General features: G+C 43.9%; 1 protein-coding gene across 1 annotated transcript in view; it reads left to right on the top strand.

Moving 5' to 3' along the window:
• orc4 (origin recognition complex, subunit 4) overlaps positions 1-27219 on the top strand; it is a 173772-nt gene that overhangs the window by 79097 nt on the left and 67456 nt on the right. Inside the window, exons 2-4 of the mRNA XM_068036262.1 lie at positions 387-500; positions 1212-1260; positions 19729-19880. Of these exons, the coding sequence (XP_067892363.1) occupies positions 387-500; positions 1212-1260; positions 19729-19880 (315 nt within the window). The remainder of the gene's footprint in view (positions 1-386; positions 501-1211; positions 1261-19728; positions 19881-27219) is intronic.

Genomic DNA, 27219 nt, shown 5'->3' on the forward strand with positions numbered 1-27219 from the left:
TCTGAGTATGCAGACAGTATATTTTTTGGTTTTGGATGGAACATTGTTACTGTTGGCCTGCTTTTATAAAAATCCTCCAAGAAGTAATCATTCACCATGTTAACCATCTTCTGTTTCTTCTTATGCTCAACTCCATTCAGGTCCCTTTTGGGTTTTAATGTGGTCTCTTGACTGTCAAGTATTGTTGGAAGAATTTTTAGCATTCTGTATTACATTTGTTACTCAGTCACTGTCCAGTTTTCTCTTGGCACCCTTAAAATCTTAGATTTGAATGATGAATATTTTGTTGAAAAATGACTGTTCTACCTTTATTCTTTTTGTTGCTAATCAATCAGGTCCAAAAGGCTTAATATTTTATTTTTCTTGGTGAAGAAATAAGATGACAGTGGTCATTTTGTTTTTGTTATGTTTTAGGTTTATTACAAACAGATGACAAGACTGCACTGAGAGAAATCACAAGACAGCTCCAGCTTGAGAATGTTGTTGGAGAAAAAGTTTTTGTGAGTCATTTGAATGCAACATTGATGTTTTCTAATCCTGACATTTTTTCGTAATATATTCAAGTTTTCATTTACTGAACAGTGATGTAAATTCATGTAAGTTATAACTTTATCACTATCAGTCCTGGTCTACCTTCTAAAATCAATTGCTCTGACTTCTAAATTTAATGAAAGTGATCAACATACAAGAGAAATAAACCAAAATGATGCATCTGCTATACTTCTCCTGGCGCACTGTGACCCAATTTGCAACAACAAAATTACCATGATCAGTTTAATACTGTCAGCTAATTTTATGTGACAAAAAAGTGCATACTGATGTGCACAAACCCCACACTGTGTTCATTCTCCCACACACTGCAACCGATATGAGTGCTGTATAGAATTCTGGATATGTGGAATTTAAAGAATGCTCCAATTACATTTATGCCTGCTATGTTCCATGTAGTTCCCACTATAATGCAACCAAATATTTTAAGTACTATACCTACTTTTCAGAGAACAATAGTACAAAGCAAGCCACTCAGTTGATGCCATTGCAACTGGTTAAATTGTGAAAGTACTACACCCTACTGCTCTTGTATATTTCAGTGCTGTATCTCGCTATATATCTAACTTCTGGAGGGTGAGGATTAACAGATTATTTTAATTTTTTCGATTGTGTTTATTTATGGATAATCCACTGACCACATTGAAATGTTGTAATTTCAGGGGAGCTTTGCTGAAAATCTCGCTTTTCTTCTTGAGGCTTTGAGAAAAGGTACAAATATTTTTTGTATATTATTTTACCCAGTATTTTTCATTTGGTAATAATTGATTAAAATAATGATTGTGAATGACATATGGTTTTTTTTTTTGTTTTTGTTTCCACTCTGCTTTTTTAAAAATTCTATGCTAATCCCAGTTTTCTGCTTTCCTCTCCTGAAAACAGTGATTGCTCTAAGTACAGTTCTCCAGTTGTTGACATATTTCCCTCTCTCGCTCGCCCCCCTCTCGCTCAAAAATCCTAATTTGAAATGACTTTTACATAAGCTACATTATTCCTTTTTAGATTTGAGTTCTGTATGTAACAAAGGAAATGTAAGAATAACCCAGATAAGTAAAATAAGATCTATTAAGCCTTTCTAATAAGTGTCCGGAGTTCAACTTTGGATACTTTTCAGGTGGTCTGTCTTTAGACCAAAAATCTAAATCTGCATTTGGATTTTTCTTGGTTGATTCAGGTCTACAAAATTCAGGTTTGGAACATCAGATACCAAAAGTATTTCATCTGAGTTCTATCCAAAGTCTCATGTTCAACCCTAATAAGCTACCCAAACAAAGCTTTGCCTTCTCTGCATTTTCAGTGCACAACACACCTAAAACAGCATGGGAGAAGAGTGGCCTCAATAAAAATTATATTCTTACAATATAAAAGCTAGCTGCAAACTGCTCTATTTTAGTACCACCTATAAGTGCAGTATCAACATAAAGTCTTGTGACAAATTTGGAAAACAGGACACTGCCTATTGTTTTATGATGGCCCAACTGGTACCCTGAGTGAATCTGCAAATTTAACAGAGTCGAAATACAGATAATGGATGGCCATTTTTATTGGAAAAGTAAGAAACCAAATCCAATATAGAAGCTGAACCTGCAGGAAATATTTGCCTCACTTCCCAGCTGAGCAAGGTTTTAAAGGATCTCTTGTCAGCAAATCATAGAAAAGGTTTGATCTGTGAACCTATAAATTTTACTGAATTATTCTGTTCCCCTCATACCTTGTGTGAATTACTTTTTCTCTCTGTCCTGTAGCATTTTGTCTTAACATCTGTGATTTGCTCTTGATTGTGAGCTTGCTTAATTTATGACTTGTAAAGCAACGATTTGTGAATTCCATGTACATAAGACTAGGTCCAGCTGATGATGGACTGTACATCCACAAAAAAATTGTAGCTTGATGAATTTGATGGTTTTTTTGAGCTAGCTTTCCTTATAAATAAACCTGATATTGAATAAATACTGGACAAAAAGTAGATAGAGGGGTATGACTGCTATTGAGATATATCTCCTAGACACTGGCCCAACATGTCATGATGGTCTTTTCCTGTCCTCTGCATTGTTGTTTTTCTATAGTCGAACATCTGTTTAGTGCTCCTTTGGCCTGTATCTAAACCATTCAGCATTGTACAAAGCCATTTTCCTGAGATTCTAGGTCGTTTGGGTTTGAGATCTCATTACATAAAATTTACAGGCCAGTAACAGATCATCTGGCCCTATTAGTCTGTGCTGATGTTTATGCTCCATATAAGCCTCTTTCTACTCCACTTTTTCCACTTAACTTTATCTGCATATGCTCCTATTCCTTTCTTCCTCATTTACTTATCTAGCTTCCCTTTAAAGGTACTAATGCTGTTCGTCGCAACTATTCCATATGGTACCAAGTTTCACTGAGTAAAGAAATTTTTCCTGAATTGTTTACTGAATTCATTAATTACTTTCTCATATTTGTGGCCTCTAATTTTGGACTCCCCACAAGTGGAAACAACATCTCTACCTATCAAACCCATTCATAATTTTAATCAGGTCACTCCTCAGCCTTCTCTGTTCTAGAGAAAAAAGCTCCAGCCCATTCAATCTTTCCTGATGGGTATAATCTCTCTGCTCTGGTATCATCCTTGTAAACCTTTTGCGTACCTTCTCCGGTGCCTCTGTATCCTTTTTGTAATATGGAGACCAGAACTGAGCACAGTACTCAGTCTGGTCTAACTAAGGTTCTATAAGTGTTTAACATGGGGTAACCTGGATTAACCAAGCATGAACAAAAATATTTGGAAGAAATTGAAATCTAGTGGCTCTGGAAGGGCCACTGTCCCTTGACTTTTGGGTAGGCCATGCTAATTTATTTTGCTTTTGCTTGGAATTGGAGACTCCAATCACAAATGTCATCAGGTGCTTTGAATTTGTGGGTACATGGGCAAGCAATCTTTGTGCTTCATTCATAGTTAGATTGTTGGCTCTTTATCTCCAAGATGGATTGTAAGGTGTCCTGTATGGATGGAATGAATCTATTTTTCGCCTTGCCCTTCTGTGTGAAGATGCAGATAATGTTGTAGTATCCTGTATTGTCGAGATTATCTATTTGTTGCAACCACCCCTTGGCCTGTTCAGTAGAGTGTCTTTTGGGTAAGCAGATCTACATAGCTGACTGGGGCCTGACTGAAATCTGTCCTTGATCCTGTGGGGTAGTGCTCTTTTGAAGACTGGTGTGGGTTTCACGGCAGTCTGTATGGAAGTGGTGTCATGTTGACATTGGAATATTTTTGACATTGCTGCTGTAAATTCGAGATGTTCCCTGTTTGTGATGTGCTTCACTGAACTAAAGAAAATCTTGAAAATATGAACACTTTTTGGAAGGTTGATTTCCAATTAATTCTAGTCTTTTTAAATATTGTAGGGCGAAGACGTAAAAGAATTTAGAAAAAGGAGTTGAAAGTTTTTAAGGGAGGGAGTTACCTGTGCTGTGGACAAAGGGTATTGTACTTAGATTTCCAGAAGGCATTTGATAAGGTGCCACATCAAAGGTTATTGCAGAAAATAAAAGCTCATGGTGTAGGGGGTAACATATTGGCATACATAGAAGATTGGTTAGCTAACAGGAAACAAGAGAGTAGACATAAATGGGTCATTTTCTGGTTGGCAAGTTGTAATGAGTGGTGTACCACAGGGATCTGTGCTGGGGCCTCAACTTTTTATAATTTATCTAAATGACTGAGATGAAGGGACCAAAGGTATGGTTGCTAAATTTGCTGATGACACAAAGATAGGTCAGAAAGTAAGTTGTGAAGAGGACATAAGGAGGCTACAAAGGGATATAGATAGGTTAAGTGAGTGGGCAAAGACCTGGCAAACGGAGTATAATGTGGGAAATTGTACACCGTCAGTAAGAATAAAAAAGAAGCATATTATCTAAATGGTGAGAGATTGCAGAGCTCTGAGATGCAGAGGGATCTGGGTGTCATGGTGCATGAATCACAAAAGATTAGTATGCAGGTACAGCACGTAATTAGGAAAGCTCACAGGATGTTATCATTTATCGCAAGGGGAATTGAATACAAAAGTAGGGAGGTTATGCTTCAGCTGTACAGGACATTCATGAAACCACATATGTACAGTTCTTCTTGTTCTTTGGCCTCCTTGTCTCGAGAGACAATGGGTAAGTGCCTGGAGGTGGTTAGTGGTTTGCGAAGCAGCGCCTGGAGTGGCTATAAAGGCCAATTCTAGAGTGACAGACTCTTCCACAGGCACTGCAGATAAAATTGGTTGTCAGGGCTGTTGCACAGTTGGCTCTCCCCTTGCGCTTCTGTCTTTTTTTTTCTGCCAACAGCTAAGTCTCTTCGACTCGCCACTCTTTAGCCCTGCCTTTATGGCTGTCCGCCAGCTCTGGCGATCACTGGCAACTGACTCGCACGACTTGTGATCAATGTCACAGGACTTCATGTCGAGTTTGCAGACGTCTTTAAAGCAGAGGTGTGGACGGCCGGTGGGTCTGATACCAGAGACGAGCTCACTGTACAATGTGTCCTTGGGGATCCTGCCATCTTCCACGAGGCTCACATGGCCAAGCAATCTCAAGCGCCGCTTGCTTAGTAGGGGTATTTGCTGGGGATGTTGCCGACCTTGAGAACTTCTGTGTTGGAGATACGGTCCTGCCACCTGATGCCAAGGATTCTCCGGAGGCAGCGAAGATGGAATGAATTGAGACGTCGCTCTTGGCTGACATACATTGTCCAGGCCTCATTGCCGTAGAGCAAAGTACTGAGGACACAGGCTTGATACACTCGGACTTTTGGGTTCTGTGTTAGTGCGCCATTTTCCCACACCCTCTTGGCCAGTCTGGCCATAGCAGAGGACGGTTTTCTCATGCGCTTGTTGATTTCTGCATCGAGAGACAGGTTACTGGTGATAGTTGGGCCTAGGTAGGTGAACTCTTGAACCACTTCCAGAGCGTGGTTGCCGATATTGATGGATGGAGCATCATGTCCCATGATGTTCATTTTCTTGAGGCTGATGGTTAGGCCAAATTTGTTGCATGTAGCCGCAATCCTGTCAATGAGTCTCTGCAGACGCTCTTCTGTGTGGGATGTTACTGCAGCATCGTCAGCAAAGAGGAGTTCCCTGCTGAGGACCTTCCGTACTTTGGTCTTCGCTCTTAGACTGGCAAGGTTGAACATCCTGCCATCTGATCTTGTGTGGAGTGTACTGTACTATGTGTACAGTACTGGTCACCTTATTTATGGAAGGATGTAAATGCATTGGAGGCAGTACAAAGAAGGTTTACTAGACTAATACCTGGAATGGCTGGCCTGTCTTATGAGGAAAGATTGGACAGGCTAGGCTTGTATCCGATGGAATTTACAAGAGTAAGAGCCGACATGATTGAAACATAAGATTCTGAGTGGTCTTGACAGGGTGGATGTGGAAAGGATGTTTCCCCTTGTGGGGGAATTTCGAACTAGGGGTCACTGTTTAAAAATAAGGGGTCGCCCATTTAAAACCGAGATGAGAAATGTTTTCTCTGAGCATCGTGAGTCTTTGGAATTCTCTTCCTCAAAAGGCAGTGGAAGCAGAGTCTTTAACTATTTTTAAGGCAGAGGTAGATAGATTCTTGATAAGCAAGGAGCTGGAAAGTTATTGGGTGTTGGTGGAAATGTGGAGTAATCAGTTCAGCCATGAACTTATTGAATGGCAGAGCAGGCTCGAGGGGTCGAGTGGCCTACTGCTGCTCCTAATTCGTATGTTCGTAAATGAAAGAGGAAAGCAAAATGTTGGAGTAGCTCGAAAAGTACACAAAAGAAAACTCAGATTGGAACAATCTTCAGAATTGGCTTGATAATTTTGAGGATGTTAGCGAGTGTGCGAGGTATTGATGTCCTTTCACTTTTATTGCCTTGGATTGTATACATTGGAATGGTGATGACATTTTTAAATCATGGACAAATTCCAAGCAGCAGTTAAAACTAATGCAAAATGGTTCCAACTGTCAGAAGCATAGGCAGGTGAAAGGGTGTTTTTTGTTTCTCCCAACGCCTCCCCTTCCCCCCCCCCCCCCCCCCACCCCCACCCCACCTTCCTCCAGCCCGAATGACATCCATTAAATACTACTCTTTGTTTCCTGTCGCTCAGCCAATTCCGTATCCACGTTGCTACCATCCTGTTTATTCCATGAGCTGTAACTTTGCACACAAGTCTGTTATGTGGCACAGTATCAAATGCCTTTTGGAAGTCCATGTACTCTACATCAACTGCATTATCCTCATCAACCCTCTCTGTTACCTCCTCAAAAAAACTCCAGCAAGTTAGTTAAATATGATATAAAAACAAGAAATGCTGGAACCACTCAGCAGGTCTGGCAGCATCTGTGCAAATAGAAGCAGAGTTAATGTTTCGGGTCAGTGACCCTTCTTCGGAACAGTTAAATATGATTTTCCCTTAAGCAATCCATGCTGACTTTCTTTAACCCGCATTTTTCCATGTGACTATTAATTTTGTCCTTAATTATTCTTTCTAGAAGTTTCCCCACCACCAAAGTAAAACTAACTGGCCTGTAGTTACGAGGCTTACCTTTACACCCTTTTTTGAACAAGGGTGTAACATTTGCAATTCTCCAGTCCTCTGGCACCACCCTGAGTCTAAGGAAGACTGAAAAATTATGGCCAGTGCCTCCGCAATTTTCATTTTCACTCTCACTTCACTTCCTTCCATATCCTTGGATGCATCTCATCCGGTCCTTATCCACTTTAAATACAGACAGCCTATTGTAAATCATAAAATGGTTACAGCACAGAAGGAGGCCTTTTGGCTCATTAAGTCCATGCCAGCTCGCTGCAAGAGCAATTTAACTCATCTCACTCCCAGACCCTCTCCCTGTAGTCCTGCAATTTTTTCCTCTTCAGTTGCTGATCCAATTCCCTTTTGAAAGCCACGATTGAATATGCCACTACCACCTTTTCAGGCAGTGCATTCCAGATTGTAACCACTTACTGGTTAAAATGTTTATCCTCATGTCGCCTTTAGCTCTTTTTCCAATCACTTTTTAAATCCGTGTTCTCTGGTCCTCACCTCTTCTGCTAATAGAAACAGTTTCTCTCGACCTAATCTGTCTAGACCCCTCATGATTTTTAATACCTCTATCAAATCTCCTCTCGCCCTCCTCATTTCGAAGGAGAACAATTCCAGCTTCGCCAGTCTATCCATGTAACTAAATCCCTCATCCCCTGAACCATTGTTGTAAAGCCTTCACATTCTTCCTAAAGTTTAGTGCCTAGAATTGGACACATTACTGCAGTTGAAGCTGAACCAGTGTTTTATCCAATATGTCCTCCTTATCAATTTTAAACACTTCTAGTGTCTGAATGACCTCCTTTTTCACCATTGCCTGGGTTGCATCTTCTGCCATCATAAAGACAGAAAAGTATTCATTTTATATCTCAGCTATGCTCTCTGTCTCCATGTGTAAATCCCGTTTTTGGTCCCTAATCGGCCCCACTCTTCCTTTTACCACCCTTTGGGCGGCACAGTGGCGCAGTGGTTAGCACTGCAGCCTCCCAGCTCCAGGGACCCGGGTTCGATTCTGGGTACTGCCTGTGCGGAGTTTGCAAGTTCTCCCTGTGACGGCGTGGGTTTTCGCCGGGTGCTGCGGTTTCCTCCCACCGCCAAAGACTTGCAGGTGTTGGGTAAATTGGCTGTTGTAAATTGCCCCTAGTGTAGGTAGGTGGTAGGGAATATGAGATTATGTAGGGTTAGTATAAAAATGGGTGGTTGTTGGACGGCACAGACTCGGTGGGCCGAAGGGCCTGTTTCAGTGCTGTATCTCTAAATAAATAAATTTACTATTTATATGTCTGTAGAAAACTTTGGGATTCCCTTTTATGTTGGCTTCCAGTCTCTCTTCATGCTCTCTCTTTGCTTCTCTTATTTACTTTTTCACTTCCTCTCTGAACCTTCCTTATTCAGCCTGGTTCTCAATAGTATTTTCCAGCTGACATCTGCACACTTTTTGTTCTTTATCTTGATTTCTGTCTCTTTTGATGGTACACAGTGCTGCCAAAGTGTGCCGGTGGTGGAGGGAGTGAATGTTTAAACTGGTGGATAAGGCACCAATCTAGCGGGCTGCTTTGTCGTGGATGACGTCCAGCTTCTTGAGTGTTGTTGGAGCTGCAGTCATCCAGGCAAGTGGAGAGTATTCCATCGCACTCCTGACTTGTGCCTTGTCGCTGGTGGAGCGGCTTTGAGGAGTCAGTTGATGAGTTAATCACTGCAGATCTATCAGGCTCTGACCTGCTTTCGTAGCTACAGTATTTACGGTTATGGTCAATGGTGACTGCACCTGGACCACCAACCAGCCCCACCCACCAGGATGTTGATGCTGGGGGATTCAACGATGGTAATTCTGTCTGTTGATTGTCAATGGATGGTGGTTAGATTCTGTCTTGTTGGAGATGGTCATTATCCAGCACTTGTGTGGTGTGACTATTACTTGCCATTTATCAGCCCTAGTCTGAATGTTGTCCAGGCCTTTCTGCATGCAGGCTTGGACTGCTTCATTATCTGAGGTGTTGCGAATGGAACTGAACATTGTGAAGTCAGCAGTGAACATCCCCACTTCTGACCTCGTGATGGAGGGAGGGTCATGGAAGAAGCAGCTGAAAATGGTTGGGTCTCTGTTATGACCACCCTGCAGTTTGGATCCTGTATATTCTTGTAATATCAATCTTTTGGAGTACAAAATCAACTTTGACATAAAAGGTAACATCACTGTTGGGTTCGTATCTTTTAAAGCCTTGGAGCATGTCCATTTCAAATAACTGCAAACAGTGTTGATAACATTTGCGCATAAACAGATATAATTGATACAGTAGCCCTTCTTGCAAGCATTAGCATTCTTGGAAATACTGCCTGCCACAATCTTTGATCCAAATTATTCCTGTTGTAATTTTTTTTTGTTTCACGAAGATATTAGCAAGAACATTTTATTTTTGTTCCTGTGATGAGGGCATCGCTAGCTAGGCCTTCATTTATTGCCCGTCCCTAATTGCCCTTGAGAAGGTGGTGATGAGCTGCCTTCTTGAACTGCTGCAGTCCTTGGTGTGTAGGTACACCAACAGTGCTGTTAGGAAGGGAGTTCCAGGATTTTGACCCAGTGACAGTGAAGGAGCGGCGATATAGTTCCAAGTCAGAATGGTGTGTGGCTTGGAGGAGAACTTGCAGATGGTAGTTTTCCCATCCATCTGCTGCTCTTGTCCTTCTCGGTGGTAGAGGTCGAGTGTTTGGAAGTGCTGTCGAAAGAGCCTTGGTGAATTGCTGCAGTGCATCTTGTATATGGTACGTACTGCTGCCACTGTGCATCGATGGTGAAGGGAGTGAATGTTGAAGGTGGTGGATGGGGTGCCAGTCAAACGGGCTGCTTTGTTCTGGATGGTGTCGAGCTTCTTGAGTGTTGTTGGAGCTGTACCCATCCAGGCAAGTGGAGAGTATTCCATCACATTCCTGACTTGTGCCTTGTAGATGTTGGACAGGCACTGGGGAGACAGGAGGTGAGTTGCTCGCTACAAAATTCCCAGCCTCTAACCTGCTTTTGTTGCCACAGTATTTTTGTATTGGTCCAGTTCAGTTTCTGGTCAGTGGTGACCTTCAGGACGTTGATAGCAGGGATTCAGCGATGGTAATGCCATTGGACCTCGAGGGTTGTAATCTCTGGATTACTCCCTGTGCCACGTGCCAGTGAGGCTAGAAATAGGAAGATAGTGCAGCTAAACACGTGGCTGAGCAGCTGGTGTAGAAGGGAGTGTTTCAGATATCTGGACCATTGGGCTCTCTTCAGGGACAGATGGGACCTGTACAAGAAGGACGGGTTGCATCTAAACTGGAGGGGCACTAATATCCTGGCTGCAAGGTTTGCTAGCGTCACTCGGGAGGGTTTAAACTAGTATGGCAGGGGGGTGGGAACCAGAGCAGTAGGACAGCTAGTGAAATAAATGAGGAGGACATAGTAGATAAGGCCAGTAGGACTAAGAGGAAGAGCAGGCAGGGAGATGTTGCTGAGCACAGCGGGACTGGTGGTCTGAAGTGCATTTGTTTCAATGCGAGAAGTATAACAGGTAAGGCAGATGAACTTAGAGCTTGGATTAGTACTTGGAAATATGATGTTGTTGCTATTACAGAGACTTGGTTGAGGGAAGGGCAGGATTGGCAGCTAAATGTTCCAGGCTTTAGAAGCTTCAGGCGGGATAGAGGGGGATGTAAAAGGGGTGGGGGAGTTGCATTACTAGTTAAGGAGAATATCACAGCTGTACTGCGGGAGGACACCTCAGAGGGGTCATGCAGCGAGGCAATATGGGTGGAGCTCAGGAATAGGAAGGGTGCAGTCATGATGTTGGGGGTTTACTACAGGCCTCCCAACAGCCAGTGGGAGGTAGAGGAGCAGATATGTGGACAGATTTTGGAAAGATGTAAAGGTAACAACGTTGTTGTGGTGAGTGATTTTAACTTCCCCTATATTGACTGGGACTCACTTAGTGCTAGGGGCTTGGATGGGGCAGAATTTGTGAGGAGCTTCTTGAAACAGTATGTAGATAGCCCAACTAGGGATGGGGCCATTCTGGACCTGGTATTGGGGAATGAGCCTGGCCAGGTGGTCGAAGTTTCAGTGGGGGAGCATTTCGGGAGCAGTGACCATAATTCCATAAGTTTTAAGGTACTTGTGGATAAGGATAAGAGTAGTCCTCGGGTGAAGGTGCTAAATTGGGGGAAGGCTAATTATAACAATATTAGGCAGGAACTGAAGAATTTAGATTGGGGGCGGCTGTTTGAGGGTAAGTCAACATCTGACATGTGGGAGTCTTTCAAACGTCAGCTGATTAGAATCCAGGACCAGCATCTTCCTGTGAGGAAGAAAGACAAGTTTGGCAAGTTTCGGGAACCTTGGATAACGCAGGATATTGTGAGCCTAGTCAAAAAGAAAAAGGAAGCATTTGGAAGGCGAGCAACAGACGAAGCACTTGAGGAACATAAAGACAGTAGGAAGGAACTTAAGCAAGGAGTTAGGAGGACTAAAAGGGGTCATGAAAAGTCATTGGCAAACAGGATTAAGGAAAATCCCAAGGCTTTTTAATAAGTATATAAAGAGCAAGAGGGTAACTAGGGAAAGGGTTGGCCCAATCAAGGACAGAGAAGGGAATCTATGTGTGGAGCCAGAGGAAATGGGTGAGGTGCTAAATGAGTATTTTGCATCAGTATTCACCAAAGAGAAGGACTTGGTGGATGATGAGCCTAGGGAAGGGAGTGCAGACAGCCTCATTCATCTCATTATCAAAAAGGAGGAGGTGTTGGGTGTCTTGCAAAGCATTAAGGTAGATAAGTCCCCAGGGCCTGATGGGATCTACCCTAGAATACTGAGGGAGGTAAGGGAAGAAATTGCTGGGGCCTTGACAGAAATCTTTGCATCCTCATTGGCTACAGGTGAGGTCCCAGAGGACTGGATAATAGCCAATGTTGTTCCTTTATTTAAGAAGGGTGGCAAGGATAATCCAGGAAATTATAGGCCGGTGAGCCTTACGTCAGTGGTGGGTAAACTATTAGAGAGGATTATTCGGGACAGGATTTACTCCCATTTGGAAACGAACGAACTTATTAGTGAGAGACAGCATGGTTTTGTGAAGGGGAGGTCGTGTCTTACTAACTTGATTGAGTTTTTTGAGGAAGTGACGAAGATGATTGAAGGAAGGGCAGTAGATGTTATCTATATGGACTTTAGTAAAGCCTTTGACAAGGTCCCGCATGGCAGACTGGTACAAAAGATGAAGTCGCATGGGATCAGAGGTGAGCTGGCAAGATGGATACAGAACTGGCTCGGTCATAGAAGACAGAGGGTATCAGTGGATGGGTGTTTTTCTGAATGGAGGGATGTGACTAGTGGTGTTCCGCAGGGATCAGTGCTGGGACCTTTGCTGTTTGTTGTATATATAAATGATTTGGAGGAAAATGTAGCTGGTCTGATTAGTAAGTTTGTGGACGACACAAAGGTTGGTGGAGTTGCGGATAGTGATGAGGATTGTCAGAGGATACAGCAGGTTGGAGACTTGGGTGGAGAAATGGCAGATGGAGTTTAATCTGGACAAATGTGAGGTAATGCATTTTGGAAGGTCTAATGCAGGTGGGAAGTATACAGTAAATGGCAGAACCCTTAGGAGTATTGACAGGCAGAGAGATCTAGGCGTACAGGTCCACAGGTCACTGAAAGTGGCAATGCAGGTGGATAAGGTAGTCAAAAAGGCATACGGCATGCTTGCCTTCATCGGTCGGGGCATAGAGTATAAAAATTGGCAAGTCATGTTGCAGCTGTACAGAACCTTAGTTAGGCCGCACTTAGAATATTGCGTGCATTTTGGTCGCCACACGACCAGAAGGACATGGAGGCTTTGGAGAGGGTACAGAGGAGGTTTACCAGGATGTTGCCTGGTCTGGAGGGCATTAGCTATGAGGAGAGGTTGGATAAACGTGGATTGTTTTCACTGGAACGACGGAGGTGGAGGGGCGACGTGATAGAGGTTTACAAAGTTATGAGCGGCATGGACAGAGTGGATAGTCAGAAGCTTTTTCCCAGGGTGGAAGAGTCAGTTACTAGGGGACATAGGTTTAAGGTGCGAGGGGCAAAGTTTAGAGGGGATGTGCGAGGCAAGTTTTTTTTTATACAGAGGGTGGTGAGTGCCTGGAACTTGCTGCCAGGGGAGGTGGTGGAAGCAGATACGATAGCGATGTTTAAGAGACATCTTGACAAATACATGAATAGGAAGGGAATCGAGGGATATGGGCCCCGGAAGTGCAGAAGGTTTTAGTTTAGGCAGGCTTGGAGGGCCGAATGGCCTGTTCCTGTGCTGTACTGTTCTTTGTTCTTTGAATGTCAAGGGGAGATGGTTAGATACTCTCTTGTTTGAGATAGTCATTACCTGGCACTTGTGTGGTTCGAATGTTACTTGCCACTTATCAGCCCAAGCCTGGATGTTGTCCAGGTCTTGCTGCATATGGACACGGGCTGCTTCGGTATCTGAGAAGTCGTGAATGGTGCTGAACATTGTGCAATCATCAGCGAACATCCCCACTTCTGACCTTATGATGGAGGGAAGATCATTGATGCAGCTGAAGATGGTAAACATCTAGAAAGCCTAGAGGAGTATCGAAAGTGCAGGGGTGAAGCAAAAAAGGAAATAAGAGAAGAGAGGACATGAAAATTTATTGGCAGGTAAAATCAAGGAAAACCCAAAGATGTTTTATCAGTACATTAAGAGCAAAAAGATAACAAAGGAAAGGGATGTACAAGGGAACTTGTGCGTGGATGCAGAAGATGTGGGCAGGGCTCTTAATGAGTTTTTTGTCTCTATCTTCACAAAGGAGAAGGATGATGCAAACGTTGTAGTTGAAGAGGAGGAGTGTGAAATATTAGATACAATGAGCATAATGAGAGAAGAAGTACTAGAGGGTCTGACATTCTTGGAAGTGGATAAATTGCCAGGGCTGGATGGATTGCATCCTAGTTTGTTAAAGGAAGCCAGGGAGGGACTAGCGATGCGCTGAGGATTATTTTCAAATCCTCACTGGATACGGGCGACGTGCCTGAGGATTGGAGGCCTGCAAACGTTATACCATTGTTTAAAATGGTGCGAGGGATCGGCCAAATAATTGTAGGCTGGTCAGTCTGACCTCAGTGGTGGGTAAATTATTACAATCAATTCTGAGAGACCGAATAAACTGCCACTTAGAAAGGCATGGATTAACCAGGGATAGTCAGCATAGATTTGTTCAGGGAAGGTCATGTCTTGCTCATGTTTGAGTTTTTTGAGGAAGTAACCAGGAGGAGAAGTAACCAGGAGGATTGATGAGGGTAATGCAGTGGATGTGGTCCACATGGATTTTAGTAAGGCATTTGACAAGGACCCGCATGGCAGACTGATCAGTAAAACTAAAGCCCGTGGGATACAGGGGAATGTGGCAGGTTGGATCCAAAATTGGCATAGTGACAGGAAACAAAGGGCAGTAGTCGATGGATGTTTTTGGGAGTGGAAAGCTGTTTCTAGTGGCGTTCCACAGGGCTCAGTGTTGGGTCTTTGTTGTTTGTGGTATATATAAATGATTTGGACTTAAATGTGGGAGGCATGATTGGGAAATTTGCCAATGACACAAAAATTGGCCGTGTAGTTGATAGTGAAGAGGATATCAATGGTTTGGTTGAGTGGGGAGAAAAGTGGCAAATAGAATTCAGTCAAGAGAAGTGTAAGGTAATGCATTTGGGGAGGGCAAACAAAGCAAGAAATATACAATGAAAGGGAGGATATTGAGAGAGGTGGAAGAAGTGAGAGACCTTGGAGTGCATGTCCACAGGTCTTTGAAGGTGGAATGACAGGTAGACACAGTGGTGAAAAAGGCATATGGAATGATTTCCTTTATTGGCCGAGGTATAGAATACAAAAGCAGGAATGTAATGCTGGAACTATATAAAATGCTGGTTAGGCCACAGCTGGAGTTTTCTGGCCAGTTCTGGTCTCCACATTACAAGAAGGGCATAACTATTCTGGAGAGATGGCAGAGGAGATTTACAAGAATGTTGCCAGGTCTTGAACATTGCAGCTGTGAGGAAAGATTGGATCTGCTGGGGTTGTTTTCCTTAGAACAGAGGAGGCTGAGGGGTGACTTAATTTGTACAAAATTATGAGGGGCCTAGGTAGAGTAGACAGGAAGGACTTGTTGCTCCTCATGGAGAGGTCAATTACCAGGGGGCACAGATTTAAGGTGATTGGAAGAAGGACTATAGGGGACATGAGGAAAAACTTTTTCACTCAGAGGATGGTGGGTGTCTGGAATTCACTGCCAGGCATGGTGGTGGAGGCAGAAACCCTCAACTCATTTAAAAGGTACTTGAACATGCACCTGAGTGCTGTAGCCTGCAAGGCCGCGGACCAGGTGCTGGAAAGTGGGATTACATTGGGTGACTAGTTTTTTTGGCCATCGCAGACATGGTGGGCTGAATGGCCTCCTTCTGTGTCATACTTTTTCTATCTTCTATGACCAGGTTTTTGGACAGACTCTGAATTTTCTTCAGCTTGCCAGCCAAAATTCAAGTTTTACATTGCATGTATATATTTTTTTCAATTCATTTTTAGGATATGGGCATCGCTAACAAGGCCAGCATTTATTGCCTATCCCTAGATGCCCTAATGAAGATGGTAGTGAGCTGCTGCCTTGAACTGCTACAATCTGGTGAAGGTGCTCCCACAGTGCTATTCAGTAGGGAGTTCCAGGATTTTGATTCAGCAACAATGAAGGAACAGTGATATATGTCAGAGTCTGAATGGTATATGATTTGATGGGGAACCTGGGGGTGATGGTGTTTTCATGCACCTGCTGACCTTGTCCTTCCAAATGGTAGTATCGCTGTTCCTTCACTGTTGAGTGGCCTGTCTTATCTCACAGTTTTTTAAAATTCGTTTGGAGAATGTGGGCGTCGCTAGGTCGGACAGCATTTATTGCCCACCCCTAATCGCTCTTGAGAAGGTGATGGTGAGCTGCCTTCTTGAACCGCTGCTGTCCTTGGGGTGTAGGTACATCCACAGTGCTGTTAGGAAGAGAGTTCCAGGATTTTGATCCAGCGACAGTGAAGGAATGGCGATATAGTTCCAAAAGGAAAAGGAGGTGGGGTAGCTTTGTTAATAAAGGAAGGTATCAGTGCGGTGGTGAGTAGTGATATCGGTGCAATAGATCGTAATGTAGAATCAGTTTGGGTGGAAATAAGGAATAGCAAGGGTAAGAAGTCACGGGTGGGAGTCGTCTATAGGCCCCCGAAGAGTTGCCTCATTGTAGAACAAAGTGTAAATCGGGAAATAAGGGAGGCGTGTAAGAAGGGTGCTGCAATTGTCATGGGTGATTTTAATCTGCATATTGACTGGACAAATCAGATTGGCAGAGGTAACATAGAAGACGAATTTGTAGAGTGCATCAGGGATTGTTACTTAGAGCAATATGTTGCAGAACCTACCAGGGAACAGGCTATTTCAGATCTCGTAATGTGTAATGAGGTAGGATTAATAAGAGATTTCAAAACAAGAAATGCTGGAAATACTCAGCAGGTCCGGCAGCATCTGTGGAGAGTAGCAGAGTTAACATTTCAGGTCATTGACCATTCATCAGAAATGGCAAATATTAGAAATGTAATAGGTTTTAAGCAAATAAAGCGGGGGTGGGGCAAGAGATAACAAAAGATAAGGTGTTGATCGGACATGGTCACAGAGAATAACTGACCAGAAGGTCATAGAGCAAAGGCAAATGGTATGTTAATAGTGTGATGAAAGACAAAGCATTACTGCAGAGAAGGTGTTAATTGACAGGAAAATGAACAGCCCTGACCCAAAGCACAGCCATGAAAAAAAGTGGGTAGGCACAGTAGAAACAAACTAAAATAAAATAAACAAATAAAAAAGAACAAGAAAAAACAATGTCCAGTGTGCCACTACCAAACACATCATCTCCTCCATTACCCCTACCACCTCGTCCCCTTCCCATGGCACCTTCCCATGCAATCGCAGGAGGTGTAATACCTGCCCATTTACCTCTTCCCTCCTCCCTATGCCAGGCCCCAAACATTCCTTTCAGGTGAAGCAGCGATTTACTTGTACTTCTTTCAATTTAGTATACTGTATTCGCTGCTCACAATGTGGTCTCTTCTACACTGGGGAGACCAAATGCAGATTGGGTGACCACTTTGCGGAACACCTCCGCTCAGTCCGAAAGCATGACCCCGAACTTCCGGTTGCTTGCCATTTCAAACACCCCCCCTACTCTCATGCCCCCATCTCTGTCCTGGGATTGCTGCAGTGTTCCAGTGAACATCAACGCAAGCTCGAGGAACAGCATCTCATTTACCAATTCGACACACTACAGCCTGCCGGACTGATCATTGAGTTCAATAAGTTCGGAGCATAATGGGCCTCCCTTTATATATATTTTGGTTATTTTTTCTTTTTTCTTTATTTTAGTTTGATTAGTTTGTATCTACTGTGCCTACCCACTTTTTTTTTCATGTTTGTGCTTTGGGTCAGGGCTGTTAATTTTTCTGTCAATTAATACCCTCTCTGCACTAACGCTTTGTCTTTCACTACACCATTAACATACCGTTTGTCTTTGCTCCTTGACCTTCTGGTCATTTATTCTCTGTGATCTTGTCCTATCAACACCTCTTTTGCTATCCCTTGTGTCATCCCTGCTTTATTTGCTTAAAACCTATTACATTTCTAATATTTGCCAGTTCTGATGAAGAGTCACTGAATCTGCTTCTCTCCACAGATGCTGCCAGACCTGCTGAGTATTTCCAGCATGTCTTGTTTTTATTTCAGATTTCCAGCATCTGCAGTATTTTGCTTTTAATAAGAGATATCGTCGTTAAGGATCCTCTAGGAGTAACGATCACAACATGGTAGAATTTCAAATTCAGTTTGAGGGCGAGCATCTCAGGTCTCAAACCAGTGACCTCAACTTAAACAAGGGAAATTACAGAGGTATGAAGAAAGAGTTGTCTCAAGTTGGCTGGGAAAATAGACTAAGGGGAAGGTTAGTGGATGAGCAGTGGCAAATATTTCATGACGCTCAGCAAAAATTTATCTCCTTCAAAAAGAAGGACTCGATGAGAAGGATGAACCACCCGTCGTTAACAAAGTGGTCAAGGAGTGTAGCCAATCAAAAACTAAGGCATACAAAGCAGCGAAAACTAGTGGTAGGCCAGAGGATTGGGAATTTTTTAGGAACCGGCAGCGGATGACTAAAAGCTAATAAAGAGGGAGAAAATTGATCATGAAAGTAAATTGGCAAGAAATATAAAAACAAACAGCAAAAGGTTCTACGGGTATATAAAAAGAGAGTAGCTGAAGTGAGTGTGGGACCCTTAGAGGATGCAACTGGAGAATTAATAACGGGGAACAGGGAAATGGCAGATAATTTAAACCAATATTTTGCATCAGTCTTCACGGTGGAGAACACTATAAACATCCCACAGATATCAGATAAGCAAGGAGCTAATAGGAGGAAAGATATTGTAACAATCTCACGAGGGACAGAGTATTTGACAAACTAATGGGACTAAAGGCAGACAAGTTGCCAGGACCTGATGGCCTACATCCAAAGGTTTTAAAGGAAGTGGCTGCAGAGATACTGGAGGCATTGGTTGAAATATGCCAGAACTCCCTGGATTCCGGGAGGGACCCAGCGGATTGCAAAACCGCTAATGTGACGCCCCTGTTCAAGAAGGGAGGGAGACAAAAAGCAGGAAAGTATACGCCAGTCAGCCTAACATCGGTTGTTGGGAAAATGCTAGAGTCCATTATTAAGGGAGAAATAGCAGGACATTTAGAAAAGCTTAGCGCAGTCAAACAGAGTCAACATGGTTTTGTGAAAGGGAAATTATGTTTGACAAATTTGCTAGAGTTCTTTGAGGATATAACAAGCAGAGTTGATAAAGGGGAACTGGTAGATGTAGTGGGCAGGCCCCCCCCCCTCTTTTTTTTATTTCCAGTTATTTTTTTTCTTTTTATTTTCAATTTTATTTTAGTTTGTTTTAGCATTCATTTTTCTTACCATGTGCCTGCCCACTGCTTTGGGCCAGGGCTGTTCATTTTTCTGTCCGTTAACACCCTCTCTGCACTAACTGTTTGTCTTTCAACACACCATTAACATACCTTTCGCCTTTGCTCCATGACCTTCTGGTCAGTTATTCTCTGTGACCCTGTCCTATCAACACCTTGCCTTTAGTTATCTCTTGCCCCGCCCCCACTTTGTTTGCTTTAAACCTATTACATTTCTAATCTTTACCAGTTCTGATGAGGGGTCACTGACCTGAAACATTAATTCTGCTTCTCTCTCCACAGATGCTGCCAGACCTGCTGAGGATATCCAGCATTTCTTGTTTTTATTCCCCAGAGCATTAGCCTGGGGTTCTGGGTTAATAGTCTAAGTGATATTACCACTACATCACCGCCTCCCCATGATGGCATTTGAAAATGGAAAAACAGATGTGAAAGTTCTTTGAAGCTAAATGGGGATGGAGCAAAACTGAGAAAATAGAATTATTTTTTAAAACTTTCATGACCAAGACAACTGCAACCATGTCTTTCTTTTTTGTAAAAGTATTCTTTTGCATTTCTAATTCTAGGAGATCGCAGCAGCAGCAGGCCAGTGCTTTTTATCTTGGACGAATTTGACCTCTTTGCTCATCACAAGAATCAGACCTTGCTTTATAACCTCCTTGACGTTGCTCAGTCAGCCCAGACACCTGTAGCTGTAGTGGGCCTGACCTGTCGATTGGTAAGTGCACAGAAAAAAAATTGTTCTGGTATATATTTTTTAAAAGCATATTCAGCTCTTTAAAAAACTAAACTGCATTCCAAAAAACTAAAGAGAGCACTTGTTTCTTTCTTTATTCTCGCCACCTCTTTCTTTACGCTCACCACCTTCTTGATCTGCTGAAGCCCCAATTAGGAGCTAAAATTATCTGGGTCCTGAAGATCAGAAGTAAGTAAGAGGACAGTGCTGGGATGCAAAATTCAAATTGCAGTTACTTAACATATCTAGTCCTGGGCTGCATTCTGCTCTCAGCAGTGAACAAACGGTGCCAACTGTTCATCGCACTTGCTCATAGACTTTCTATGGGATTTGACACTGGAATTTATTGCAAATGAGAGAGTCAAAAAGCTCAGCACCCTTTAATGGGATCTGGGACCTGTGAGAACAGGTGAAGCAACTGTGTGTCTCCTTGAACAGTTCAATCTGATTAGTTATGAGCAGCACAATGACAGGAAGTGTCAGTTAGAATAATGAATTCAATATCAAATCAGGTACAGGAAGTGAAATATAGGAAAAGAAAGATTGGATTAAGAGAGAGAGCAAGAAGAGCCAGAAAGAAAATGGAAGACTCTTGTTTATTTTTTTAAACTCTTCAACAACAATAATTAATTGAAATTTGAAGGATTGAGACTCCACACTTGCAAAGGAAGTTGTGTGATTAAGACTTACCGTATGATTAAAAGGGACTGGAATGGAAAAGCCCTAACATTTTCTGGCAAATTTTGTTACTACTCTGAGGTAAATACAACAGCTTCACATCATTCAGTTTATTTGAAAAGTGAATCTCTTGCTGAAATACCATTATTGTGCAGCTGTTGGAGGAGCTGGGCATCTCTGATAGCAAGTTCCAGACTTGCACGTTTAATTGCACACATTTGGTCATCAGAAGTTGCTGTCTGATTTCCATGTAAATAATGGTGAGCACTGTTGGCTTCAGCATTATTTTTACTGCACAATTCGGCCCCTTCTGACTTAATTTAAGGTACAGCATACAAAACTTTATATTGAAAGTTTGCTAGGTAATTAACTATAGTATTTATCAATGGTTTTTAAAAACCCTGGACTTAAAAAATTATGCTCACTCTAGAAATTAACCTTGTGAACACTACCAACTTTGCTCCTGCCGCCTTTTTTGCTTGCGTGTCTCGTTTCTGTTCTTCATCTCTACATGTTCTCCTTGCTCCTAATGTTATTCCTTACTGTAGGCTGTTGGAACATCTTGCTCTTGTACCTTTGAATTATTTTGTCCTTGCTGCTTCTATCCCAAAATTGCACTTCTTAATATCAGTTTTGACATGCTAAGCTTCCTGGATTGGCACATTGGAAAAGGGCCACTTGCCAGCAAAGGTTGTGGACTGGATTTTACTACTGACGTCGGGAGCCCAATGTTGGACCAGAAAGTGGGTCCCGAGCCCGCACTTGCCAGCAGCGCGACTGGCTCACAGGCGGCTTTCTAATTGGCCACCTGTGGGCCCGCCAACCAATGGTGAGCGGGCTCCTGATGCTGCCGGCCTAATCAGAGGGCCGGCAGCTCTGAAGCCTCAGCATTCCCACTAGGAGAGGTGGGTGCTGCTGAGGTAGGTAGCAGACCTCAGAGGCGAGCTCAGACAGGTATGTAAAGATTAAAATTTAGGGGGCCAAGGGCGGTAGGCCCCGTGGGACAGAGGGCTAAGCCTTCGGCACGGGGGAAGGAGGGTGGGTGTTAATCATTAGGGCCATGAGGACTGTCTTTCCTGCCCATGGCCCCTTCTGTGGGCCATGGAGCCTCTGCATTCATGAAGCTGGCAGCCTCCCAACGAGGTGGGGTGGGCCCTGCTGCCGCCAACATGCTGGCAGCCTTATAAAATGGCCCCAAATAGTGGCCTTAATTATGCAAATAAGCTGCCCGCCTCTGTAGAGCGGGCAGCCAATTCATCTAGCAGGCCATCGCTGGGAAACCTCCCCGGTGACGGAGTGGAGGGTGCGTGGGATGGTGGTGGGGGAGCTGTCCTAGCGTGACTCCCTGCTACTGTACTGGCCCACCCCCTCCCCGCCTCCGTTTCCCACCCCTCCACCCCCCCATCCAGGAGTCATCGACCTGAAACATTAACTCGGTTTCTCTCTCCACAGATGATGCCAGACTTGCTGAGTATTTCCAAACTTTCTGTTTTTATTTCAGATCTCCAGCATCCACAGTGTTTTGCTTTTACTATGCCAGTAAAAGCCCTGTGTCTTTCTTTCAGCCCAACAGCTTTCAAATTTTAAAAGACTAAGTAAACATTCGACAAAATGGTGACCCCACTAAATTACTGTCCGATCAGCCTGCCTAGGTAGTAGTCAGAGTAATCACTTCACTTATTTCTCATCTTCAAGCACGCAGATGACCTCTGTTCTTAATGGTGTCTGCAGCATTAGTTTCTTCAGCTTGGGGTGAGAGAAGGAATAAACTCTTGTGATAGCTTTCTACAACTGTCTGAGCATATTCCCAGAGTTTTTGACAAGAGCTGATGGTATACTTGGACGTGGAAATATTTGTTTGACATGTTTTGGCAGACCAAGGCAGCACTCAATGACTTAGGAGATTCTCAGTGGCGTTGAACATCACATCCAAATCAAATTCCAGAATCTGATTAGAAAATACTTCAAAAAAGGTAACACACCCTGGGCTACTCTTGGAAATACCTCAATGTTATCAGCTATATGGAGAAAATATACTTTTTTAACATATAAGGACACAAAGGAAAAATGCAGTATCAGAAACTGAGTTTAATGGGCTGGATTATTGAGGCTTGGAAGGCTGTATTTTGGATACCCCAGACTTGGATAATTCCTGCATTTTACACCTTGCGCATATTGGGCTGAATTTAGTGAACCCATTGCGGGTCCCAGCGGCGGACTGCCAGTTTACATAATGGAGGCACGGGGCCTGGCCAATCAAGCGGCGGGGGTGGGATGCGAGACGCTGAAACGGCGTCAGATGACTCTGGAGCAGGTGCTGGTGCCAGATTTAAAGGCTTGCCAGCATTGCTTGCGTAGCTGCCTTGGATTCATTTGCTGCCAGATTTTCACAACTGAGACCCATGTTGCAGTGATTCTGGACCCCCATACCCCTGCAGGATGTCAGAGGCAAGACACAGGGTGGCCCCACTTTATCGCAATGCTTTCCTCGAGATTCTCCTCCAGACTGCAAGGGAAAAGCAGGAGGTCCTCTTCCCCAGCGATGGAAAGAGAAGATCCTCCCGCTTAACCAAGCAAGCCTGGATGGAGATTGCTGAGCAGGTTAGTAGTCGTTGGATGACTCCCGTTCCCCCACCCTCAACATGGGTGCAGTACCGCAAGAGGGTCAACGCCCTTCTTTCTGCCAAGGTGAGTGCTCCATACTTGGTGGAGTTGTGGATAGTGCCGAAGGATGTTGTAGGGTACAGAGGGACATAGATAGGCTGCAGAGCTGGGCTGAGAGATGGCAAATGGAGTTTAATGCGGAAAAGTGTGAGGTGATTCACTTTGGAAGGAGTAACAGGAATGCAGAGTACTGGGCTAATGGGAAGATTCTTGGTAGTGTAGATGAACAGAGAGATCTTGGTGTCCAGGTACATAAATCCCTGAAAGTTGCTACCCAGGTTAATAGGGCTGTTAAGAAGGCATATGGTGTGTTAGCTTTTATTAGTAGGGGGATCGAGTTTCGGAGCCACTAGCTCATCTTGCAGCTGTACAAAACTCTGGTGAGACCGCACCTGGAGTATTGCGTGCAGTTCTGGTCACCGCATTATAGGAAGGATGTAGAAGCTTTGGAAAGGGTGCAGAGGAGATTTACTAGGATGTTGCCTGGTATGGAGGGAAGGTCTTACGAGGAAAGGCTGAGGGACTTGAGGTTGTTTTCGTTGGAGAGAAGGAGGAGAAGAGGTGACTTAATAGAGACATATAAGATAATCAGAGGGTTAGATAGGGTGGATAGTGAGAGTCTTTTTCTTCAGATGGTGATGGCAAACACGAGGGGACATAGCTTTAAGTTGAGGGATGATAGATATAGGACAGATGTCAGAGGTAGTTTCTTTACGCAGAGAGTAGTAGGGGCGTGGAACGCCCTGCCTGCAACAGTAGTAGACTTGCCAACTTTAAGGGCATTTAAGTGGTCATTGGATAGACATATGGATGAAAATGGAATAGTGTAGGTCAGATGGTTTCACAGGTCGGTGCAACATCGAGGGCCGAAGGGCCTGTACTGCGCTGTAATGTTCTTAAAAAATAAAAAAAAACTTCTGCTTTTTAGTGATGGAAAGTGTTTACACAGGAGGAAGCGAGTCATCGGGAGGGAGGCACTGCAAATGCTCTGGCAGAGGGGGTAAGGCAACACCTCATCCTGAAGATGCGTGGCTGCACCTTGGCCACAGGCCACCTTCTTTCACAGCTCGCCCCCATTAACTCCTCTGAGAGCATAAGCTATACAGTAAAACCCCATTAGGGGTTGAGGGGTGCCACAAGCCAAACTGTCTTGTAGATCCCTCTGCGAACTATGACTATCTCCCTCTTTCCACTTGTAGGACAAAAGGGCCAATAACAGGAGGGCGACAGCCCAGACTAGCAGAGGCATCCCAGCTCTTCAGCCTCTCACTACAGCAGAGGAGGAGGTGTTAGAATTGGCGGGGGCCCAGGGCAGCCGCTCCATATCTGATGGAGAGACTGGAATCTGTGCAAGAGTGAAGATTGTCTTCCATCAACACACAGTTCACCTCTGGAGACCTCTTTGAGGAAGTAACAAGCAAGGTGGATAAAGGGGAACCTGTAGATGTGGTGCACTTGAATTTCCAAAAGGCATTTGATAAGGTGCCACATCAAAGGTTAATACACAAAACAAGAGTTCATGGTGTAGGGGGTAACCATGGCTAGAGGATTGGTTAGCTGACAGGAAGCAGAGAATAGGAATAAATGGGTCATTTTCGGGTTGGCAGGAGGTGACTAGTGGAGTGCTGGGGCCTCAACTATTTACAATCTATATAAATGACTTGGATGAAGGGACCAAATGTATGGTTGCTAAATTTGCAGATGACACAAAGATATGTAGGAAGGTAAGTTGTCAAGAGGACACAGAGTCTACAAAAAGATATAGATAGGTTAAGTGAGTGGGAAAAATTTTGGCAGATGGAGTATAATGTGGGGAAATGTGAACTTGTCCACTTTGGCAGGAAGAGTAGAAAAGCGGAATATTATTTAAATGGAGAGAGACTACAGAACTCTGCAGTACAGAGGGATCTGGGTGTCCATAAATCATAAAATGTTAGTCTGCAGGTAAACAAGTGATTAGGAAAGCAAATGGAATTTTGTCATTTATTGCAAGGGGAATAAAATATAAAAGTAGGGAAGTTTTTCTACAGCTGTACAGGGCCTCAGTGAGATCACAGCTGGAGTACTGTGTACAGTTTTGGTCTCCTTAGTTAAGAAAGGATAAAATTGCATTAGAAGCAGTTCAGAGAAGACTCACTCCTTCCTGGGATGAAGGATGAAGGGGTTATATGAGGAAAGGTTGAACAAGTTGGGCCTATACCAATTGGAGTTTAGAAGAATGAGAGGTGATCTTATTGAAACACAAGATCCTGAGGGGACTTGACAGGGTGGACGCTGGAAGCACACAGTTTTAAATAAGGGGTCTTCTATTTAAGACAGAGATGAGCAGAAATTTTTTCTCTCAGAGGATCGTTAGTCTCTGGAATTCACTTCCTCAGAGCAGGGGAGGCAGTGGCATTGTGGTATTATTGCTGGACGAGTAACCCAAAGGCCCAGGGTATAGCTCTCGGGACATGGGTCCAAATCCCACCACAGCAGAAGGTGTAATTTGAATTCCATTACTAAAATCTGGAATTAAAAGCTAGTCTAATGATGGCCATGAAACCATTGTCAATTGTTGTAAAAACCCATCTGGTTCACTAATGTCCTTTAGGGAAAGAAATCTGCTGTCTTTACCTGGTCTGGCCTACATGTGACTCCAGACCCACAACATTGTAGTTGACTCTTACATGCCCTCTGAAATGGCCTAGCAAGCCATTCAGTTGTATCTAACCACTACGAAGTCAATTTAAAAAAAAGAATGAAACCGGATGGTCCACTCAACATCGGCCTAGGCACCAGAAATGACGACGGAAAACCAGCACTATCAACCCTGCAAAGTCCTCCTTACTGACATCTGGGGGCTTGTGCCAAAGTTGGGAGAGCTGTCCCACGGACTAGTCAAGCAGTCGTCTGACAGTCATACTCACGGAATCCTACTTTACAGACAATGTCCCAGACACTGACATCACCATCCATGGATACGCCCTGACCCACCGACAGGATTGACCCAGCAGTAGTGGCGGCACAGTGGTATACAGTTAGGAGGGAGTTGCCCTGGGAATCATCAACATCCACTCCGGGCCTCATGACATCTCATGGCATTAGGTCAAACATGGGTTGGTTGGTGAGTAACAGCTGTTAGTGCCTGGAAATAGCTTAAAAAAAGTAAAACCTACCTTATGCGTGATCAGGTTCGTATGACAAAAGTGTTTTTTTTAATTAGTGTAATTTATTAAGGACTTTAGATTGTAGTGGGTAGTGTTTGGAGTAGAACAATGCCCTTAGCGTAATTAGTATTTTTTAATTAAAGGGAGTAACTAAGTAATCTAAAGGTAAGTCATGGCAGGAAAACTCACACCCTTGATATGCTCCTCCTGCGCTATGTGGGAAATCGGGGACGCTTCCAGTGTCCCTGACGACCATGTGTGCACGAAGTGTATCCATCTACAGCTACTGGCTACCTGCATTACGGAACTGGAGCTGCGGGTGGATTCGCTGTGGAGTATCGGCGATGCTGAGATCGTCGTGGATAGCACGTTTAGCGAGATGATCGCGCCGCAGGCAAATGTTGCAAAGGCAGAAAAGGAATGGGTGACCACCAGGCAGAGAAGAGGAAGGCAGGTAGTACTGGAGTCCCCTGTGGCCATCCCCTCTCTAATAGATATACCGCTTTGGATATTGTTGGGGCAGATGGCTCAGGGGAAAGCAGCAAGAGCCAAGTTCATGGCACCATGGGTGGCTCTGCTGCACAGGAGGGAAGGAAGAAGAGTGGTAGGGCTATAGTGATAGGGGATTCAATCATAAGGGGAACAGACAGGCACTGCTACGGCCGCAAACATGACTGCAGGATGGTATGTTGCCTCCATGGTGCTAGGGTCAAGGATGTCACGGAGCAGCTGCAGGACATTCTGAAGGGGGAGGGTGAACAATCAGAGGTCATGGTACACATTGGTACCAACGACACAGGTAGAAAGAGGGGTGAAGTCCTGCAACAAGA

The sequence above is a fragment of the Heterodontus francisci genome, chromosome 7 (genome assembly GCF_036365525.1).
Source record: "Heterodontus francisci isolate sHetFra1 chromosome 7, sHetFra1.hap1, whole genome shotgun sequence".
NCBI lineage: Eukaryota > Metazoa > Chordata > Chondrichthyes > Heterodontiformes > Heterodontidae > Heterodontus > Heterodontus francisci.